The sequence below is a fragment of the Rutilus rutilus genome (assembly GCF_951802725.1).
Source record: "Rutilus rutilus genome assembly, chromosome: 16".
Classification (NCBI taxonomy): Eukaryota; Metazoa; Chordata; class Actinopteri; order Cypriniformes; family Leuciscidae; genus Rutilus; species Rutilus rutilus.
In genome coordinates, this window is record NC_140224.1 from 19441117 (window position 1) to 19449055 (window position 7939).

Here is a 7939-nt window from a genome sequence, read left to right on the forward strand (position 1 = left end):
CTAGCCTGACTACGTCAGACTTCGTACTTCCGCTCAATTTCAGTTCGCTTCTGTACTCAGTCTGAGATAGCGACCTATCTCCCATGTTTTCCTCCAGCCTCAAAACAGCCAGCCAATCAACGAACAGAGGGCGGGCTGAGAGCCGTGACGTAGACGCTGATTGTACCGTGGATGCGTAGATTTACTTCACATAATCTGCAAAAGTCGTTCACAGCCATGTTCACTCCGGTATTTCACTCAATGGTTTTGTTTTCGCATCATACATGTGTTTACAGTGGAAGTTCGATGCGGCTGAGCCGGCGCATAACACACGTCATAACCAAACGTTATGTGATCGGCTTACGGGTAACCAATGATTTTAAACTTCAGACAAGCCCCCCCCCCCCGCGAGAAAGAAAACGCTTTTCAATTATGCCCTTCCAGACTCTGTCAAAGCGAAGTAGCAGAGTTTGGTATTACCAGGCTAAGGCTAGGCTATACTTGCTTTTAAACAATCTATTGTATAAAGTGACGTGACTTTACTAGAATGTAGAATTGCAGTGCTCGTGGAAACATCCACATCACTAATGATCAGATGCTTTCTTCACTACTGTTTTCTCACTGGTCTCATTTTTGTGCTTTTTGTGCTTTTTTTTTTTTTTTTAAGGAAAGCGTGCAGAACATATTACCATATTAATCTAAACGCCGCTCTCAGCAGCCTAGGCGGCGTCATGATGCTCGCTATTTCAAACTTCTTTTTACCCCAAAGCAAAGAACGAAAAAGAACTTTGCCGTGAGTATATCTGGGCCTTAAACCTTTCGTCACTACAGCGCTTAAGGTCACAGAATTCGGTTGGGTCACAGAATTAGGTATAACATAAACTGAATCAAAAGGATATGTCAGCTATTTAGCAACTCAAGTGAGCAATAGAAATGTGTCGATTTAGGTCTTCTTTTTTTCTTTTTCTTTGAGACTTCTTGAGTGGTGGGCATGTTAAATAATCACAGTGGAAGCAAACTACTGCTAATAATAATTTAGTTTTTGAATGCTAACAAATAATTTTAACATCATTTTTGTGTACATTTGAGGAAGCAGAGCTATACAACTTGCCTACTTGCCAGTGATAAAACATGTAAATATTGTTAGAAAGAACAATGTTAAATGCAATAGATTTATGGCATTGTTTTTTCATTAAGGACCTGAAGAAATTGTGCCATAATTAAAAAGCAACACTTGAGTTTACAATGTAGAATTTGTGCCAGAATGAAATATGATCCACTCAATCTACACCTCAAAATGTAATCAAATACAGCACTGTGTTACGCTCTGTAAATATTAAATATTTAGGATGTGTTTGAATATCCGTGGGTGAGGCTGTCATTTGGATTGTATTGATCGAGGTCTCTGGATGGTAGTTTTAAAGGAAATGTTGTTTTTTACCAGCTCCTGATTTATGTTTTCTTTTATGGAGGGCACGTGATAGCATTAAATTAATGATTTTTTTATGTTCTGATGTATGGAAGAAAATGCATGCCACATTGAAATGCAATCATTACATTAGACTATCTTAGGGATTTGAAAGGAAACTGTTTAACTTTGTAACTGCAGCATAGGTTTTGATCTGTATGGACAATAAATAAAAAACAGACAAACAAACAAGCATTGTATACATTATGAATTTTATTTTATTTCAGCTTTCAAACTCTTAGTTTAAAGTGCCTTTTGAATAAAGTATGACAGTTTATAAGTAGCCTATGACATAATGTTTAATATTTTACAACTAAGTCAAATCTTAAAACATACAATATATTATATATATTCGGACAATATTTTTCTTAATCTCCTTTATACAGTCATAAATAGTCATAAAGTGCCATTTCGTGAAGCACACACAAATGCATATTGCATAATTGTATAATCATATCATTTGTGATGACTTTACTGTAAGGACAGCCTGAGTGCACACAGGTTACTGAGGAACTCATCTTTGTCTTCATAACTCAGAGCTTTCTCATAGCACTCAATGGCTTGACGTGTCTCTCCTTTTTCCTTATGAAGGAACCCTAGTATCCCATAAGCCTCCCCTTCCTGCGATTTTCTCCGAATCCGTTTCTCAGCGATGCACTTCAAATTTCTGCCGCTTCTCTTCCCTTCGATTGAATTCGGGCTCATCTTCAGACATTTCATGTAGTGTTTGATAGCTAATGGCTCACATTTGTGGCAGTGTAGCTGGAATTCAGCATAATAAAAATGAACCACATGTAAATTATCGTTTTTCTCTTCAGCTGTTTTGAAAGTGACCTGAAACAGCTCCTCAGCCCGAGGCATGTTGTGGTTCTCTCCGTACAGCAGCGCTAGGTCGCTCATTGCAGAAACGAATGAGGTCATCAGGCTGGTAGCCTTTTCTAAATGGTAGATGCATTGATCACGAGTCTGTTGAATTCTTGAACCCTTGGCATGGTGACTTTGTTCCAGATGAAGTTGGATTTTCTTCTGCTTATAGCAGAGAGCCAACTGATGATGTATGAAACTTGAATTGGGTGAGTGTTCAAGCGCTCGCTTCAACAGAGTGATCGACCTGTCCGTAGACCCTTGATTCCTGAAGAATTTCCCAACATATCGGTTTACATGTGGGTGATCTGGAGATCTTTCTAAAGCCTTTTCTACCCAGCTTTCAGCTTCTTTGTTCTTCTTGTAAACAATCAGTCGCAAGCTTAAGAGGACCTTAAGAACATCGTCATCTGGATTCTTGTCAATGGCCCGTCTCAGTTGCTTGATTGTTGGCGAATCCTCCGAAGTGTGCTCCATACTCTCGAATTCGGTGCGATACAGAGCAATGGCATAACCAGCGTTCCACTCGCCTTCATCTGGTTCAAATTCTAAAGCCTTCCTGAAACATTCTTTGGCTCTGTTGTAATATTTTTGTGAGAATTTAAGAAAAGTCCATCCCTTCTCACCAAGCACCTCTGGAACAGATGAAGCCTCTTTTGAAAATGTTTCGTTTATCTTCTGAAGTTTCTTCAGGTAACTTTCACACTCTGTGTAGTTCTTCATGTGGTAGTTTAACCAGGCAAGGTTTCCATAAGTTACAATCAGAGTCTTGTGAAATTCATCCCTTTGGCATTCTGTGTGGAGCTCCACGGATGTCATGAGGTTGTTATGTGCCTCCTCGTGAAACCCCAGAAGGAACTGGACATATGCCAAAGCACTGTAAGTTCGGGCAAGTCTTTCTTTCTTTCCAAGGTCCATTTTAATCTGTTCCTGCAGTCTATTGAGAACATCCTTTAGATCTATATCATCTTTTATCAGAGCCCAGGTGAAGTGACATTCCAGCTGGTGAAGTTTTGTTCTCAATGTTCTCTCAGGTTCCATACTGAAAAAACGAAAAGTAAATTCCCATATGGAAAGATATTCAAAATATGCAAAAACTTTCCAAAAATAGATAGAGATAGAGATCTAATATCGATTTTAAAGTGTATTATTTGTAGTTACTTGTATTTTCTCATGTATTTTCGCTATTTTTATTAATACATTTTTTATTTAAATATATTTCTTTTCACCAAAAATTTGACATTTTCTTGCCCCTTAAAGTACATTTTACACTTTGGCAAACTATATTTTCAATTTGCAAAAGTATATTTCTGTATGCTGTGCTGTTTACTACAGATATGTATCATAGATTTGAAATAAATAAATAAATAAATGGGTTACTTATTATGGCATCAGATATAAAATCAAAAGGAAAATAATGCAACAATACGTAGCCTAAATAAATAACTTTTCTTAAAAATTGTGTAGGTCAACTGAAAACCTTTGTAATTGTAGACATATTTACCTCAACATCGACGTCTGTGCGATAAATGTTTCTGATGAGGATAGTGCGGGCAGGCTTTATTGTCCTCTCCAAGAAATGGGAGGGTCAAACTCAGAATAGAAACTGAAACCTTGGCTGAATACATTTGGAAAGAGAGAGCTAAAGGCTGCCTCAGGCGATGTGTGATTTGCTAGATAAATAAAGGATGGTCTAAACCATTCTCAGTCATCTGGTATCTGGTGTCATGCTTTTTCTACATATCTAATTGTCTCATTTACTGTCATGTTCAGCTATAGATATGAGGCTTAACAGATATCAGAAAGTAACAGATAAATATATATATATATACACTGTGTCTTTTATTTGTTACTTTCTGATATCTGTTAAAGGCAAAATATTTTTGGATTAAAATATATCCAAAAAACACTAAAACAATGTTATATATTTAGTTGACTTTTGTACTTACATTATCCCAAATGATTCCTACAATGTTTAAATCCACAGAGAAATCAGCTATTTTAACCAGTGTAACGGCCCGTGTCATTGCATCGCCTGTCAATGATGTCATATCCATGCTATACCCTTGATTTTTCGTAGAAACCATGGAAACAACAAAGATGCTTCATATGTTATGCATTTTATTAGACAGGTTAGCAACTATGGATACTTTTATAGACAGAAAACAATTCATTGTTATATAGTTCAATGTGGAAGTCATATTGTTTAAATCGCTTGATTTACCGCAAGTAACATGTTTGTACCATGCTTTAGAGACAACACTATTTTGTCAAGTGGTTAACATAGCATAATCAGAAAGATTCTACAGAGTTTTCTCCACCATACAATATATTTTTACAATGAATTGCATTCCATTTAGCAACACAAGCCATGCAGCTTTTTTTTAAATATGATATTCTAATATCGATCTAGCTTACTGCAATGTGCAACAAGTGTCTCATACCAGCCACAAAGCTAATGCACATGAGTCACGTTATAACAACTTTCACCACACTCAAACATATTTTAGATTGTTTTGACCAAGTAAAACAGCACTGCATCACTCTCCCCATGCAGTCTCGTTCACCCTGTACACCTCAGATTTGAAGTACAATTTGGAATTGTGGCACATGCAGAAGTATCTCCCTAGTTATCCCTAAAACACAACGTAATTGAAGTGCAAAATAAAGAAATACGGAAAATTCTGTTAAATTAATACAGTACATTGTGCCCTATTTTTACGGATTGTGCACTTTACTGTAACAAAGTTCTAGTTCAATCATAAAGGTAATTTGATAATAAAATATTATTTAATCATAACTTTGATCATAAAATATGCATAAAAAACAAAGCAAAAGGGGCGGCAGAGGCTGACTTATATATGTGTAATAAAAACAGCAACGTGTCTCTGGCTCTCAGCCCTGCTCTGCTTCCACAGTAACGCTAGGCCTGACTATTCATGCTAGTAATGCTAGGCCTGAATATTAAAGTGACTTTATTCTGATTATAAACTAAGTATTACATTACTGATGCTGTTAAAGCTCCCTCAGGACATTGACGATAACGACACACCAACAAGTGACATTTCACCAGAAGTTTTCAAGCTAGCTTATATAATTGCGGAAGTTCTTAAGAACGTTCTGTGCATTTCGTCAATTGTAATTTACTTTGTGTTTTAGTTTCCTGATCCCAATGTTCCAGATATGTATTTTTAGATTGTTTGATAATTTGGTTTATTTTGATGTTTGACTGAGAAGCAGTGCTGGTCTGAGATTGGTTAGTGTTAGTAGAGTTAGTCGGGTTAGTAAGACTAAGTAATGTTTTATTCTTTTTTTAATTTTATTTCTGCTATTTTGTACTGTTCTAGCTTATGACATTGTGTCCTGCAAATATTGTTAGCGCTTATGAATAGTGTGCAATGTTCCTCATTTGTTGCTTTGGATAAAAGCATCTGATAAATAAATGTAAATGAATAAGTAAATATTAGTAGCCTTATATTTTAATAGCCTTATATACGTTTTTTTTTTTTTTTTTTTTTTTGATAAATATATGGACAAGCAAGAAATTAGTTACGATTTCAGTGCCTTAGCACAAGTTTTTTGACAGCTCCTCATTATGAGTAGTGTTGCTGCTGGGCAAATACTCCTTTGCTTGTGTCTCCTGCTTGTCTTCAGAAGATATGAAGGCCAAAATCTCAGATGCTTCTCTGACTTTCTTCTTGGCCTTGAGATTCCTCTCTGCTATCAGTCTGAGCTTCTTGCCAGCTTGTTTCCTTTCATAGGTGTTGGCTGGAATCATATATGCTGCTTTGAACTGACCGACTGCTTTGTCTTCATTCTTTTTCTTGTAAAGCAAGAACAAACCATAGCATGTGTGGCAGTGCTGCTTATCAGACTCACTGAGAGCTTTGTCATCTATCAGGCTGCTAAAGATCTTCTCTGCCTTTCCAAGTTGCCGGTTCTCACCATATGCCGTTGCTAAATTCACTTTGCCATAAATATTGCTAGGCTTCAGCTCGACAGCCTTTGAGAAGTGATGGATACATTCAGCCACCTTAGAGGCTTTTTGAGCCTCAGGAATGTGCCTCCCGGCCCTCCTCTCCTCAGACATCTGAATAAGCTGTTGTTTATGGCAAAGGCCAATTTGATGGTGCAGAAAAGAGGAGTTTGGAGCCAGCTCTACTGCCATCTTGAGGACAGACAGTGACTCTTCAATGGATCCCTCGGCCCTGAAGTATTTGGCAACGTATCTGGTTACTTGTGGAACACCAGGAGACATCCGGAGGGCCGCTTTTATAAGGTTCTGGGCTTCCTGTCTTCTTGACCTCTGGAGTTTCAGAGCCAAAAGTACCATGATCTCAGTGTTTGTGGGCTCCAGGCTGAGAGCTTTTCTAAGCTGTTGGGTGACTGTTCCAGTGTCTTCTGCTTTGTTTATGCCGTCTATCCTGTAAAGCACTATTGCGTAGCCCACATTAAACAAAATGTTGTCTGGTTCTGCCTCAAGAGCCTTAGAGAAACTCTCTTTTGCTTGCTCATAGAATGTTCCTCCAAGTCTCAGAAAGCTCCAGGCTTTCTCACCATGTACTACGGGCAAGCTGCAGGAGTAATCTGATGAACCCGTTATGTCCTTGCAGATACTTTTCACTTTGTTCAAGTAATCGTCTGCATCATTTAGCCTCTGTAAGTGATAGTGCACCCATGCAAAGCTGGAGAATGTCACCAGGAACTCAGCTTCCTTTTGCTTGTCTTCCTTTAATGCCAATTCAGCCTTCTGAAGATAGTCCAGCGCAGTCTCGGTTTTACCCTCCAAGTGGCTAATAAAAGCCAGAAGGTTGAAATACGTGGCATGGTACTTTTGGGGAAAAAATGTGACCCTGTCATGGAGTTTGTCTGGTAAGCTGTTCAAATCCCTTATGTCTGATTTTTCTACACCCCATGTAAAAAGACACTCCAGCTGCCTGAGCTTTGCTTCCATGTTTTCGTTGCTGGAGACATGAGAAAAAGAAATAAACAATCTCTTCATAACTGAGGAATTTGTTAGGATTAACAATAGCATGTGCTCATATTATTTTGCAAAACTAATTTAGATATGCTAAAGATATAATGGTAACACTTTACAATAAGGTTCATTAGTTAACATTAGTTAACTACCTTAGTTAACATGAACTAAGAACAAAACTTCTTTAGCATTTATTAATCATAGTAAATATTAACTTTAACATTTACTAATATGTTATTAAAATCAAAGGTTGTATTTGTTAACATTAGTTAATGCACTGTGAACAAACAATGAACAACTGTTTTTTTTTTTATTAAATAACATTAACAAAGATTAATACTGTAACAAATTACAAAAACATTAACTATAATGTTAACTAATGAACATTAGGCTATTGCAAAGTGTTATGGATATAATAACTACGATATATAGGCCTTTATATTAATCAAAGAACATAGAAATTAGGCTATGTTGACATTCTGCTATTCGGTCTTTCGTAGGTGTGTTTTAGACAGCATTATTTTATTAGCACATGCAAATGCAATAGGATAAATTTTAACTACACGTTTATAAATGTTGCAATAGGTGCTTCTCCTACCTCATTTCACGAGGATGTGTTCTTTTCTGTTCGACGAAAAAAGGTTCGACGT

At 37.1% G+C, this 7939-nt stretch overlaps 2 protein-coding genes across 2 annotated transcripts; both read right to left on the reverse strand.

Annotated features, from left to right (window-relative positions):
• Positions 1-1791: 1791 nt before the first annotated feature.
• On the reverse strand, positions 1792-3903 carry ifit10 (interferon-induced protein with tetratricopeptide repeats 10). Its single transcript, XM_084433588.1, has 2 exons — positions 3816-3903; positions 1792-3353 (listed from the first exon to the last, which is right to left on the reverse strand). The coding sequence occupies exons 1-2, from the start codon at positions 3821-3823 to the stop codon at positions 1919-1921; spliced, it is 1443 nt and encodes a 480-aa protein (XP_084289714.1). The 5' UTR covers positions 3824-3903; the 3' UTR covers positions 1792-1918.
• A 1596-nt stretch (positions 3904-5499) lies between these two features.
• ifit9 (interferon-induced protein with tetratricopeptide repeats 9) lies at positions 5500-7939 on the reverse strand. Its single transcript, XM_084433589.1, has 2 exons — positions 7888-7939; positions 5500-7275 (listed from the first exon to the last, which is right to left on the reverse strand). Exons 1-2 carry the CDS (start codon positions 7890-7892, stop codon positions 5877-5879), a joined length of 1404 nt encoding a protein of 467 aa, XP_084289715.1. The 5' UTR covers positions 7893-7939; the 3' UTR covers positions 5500-5876.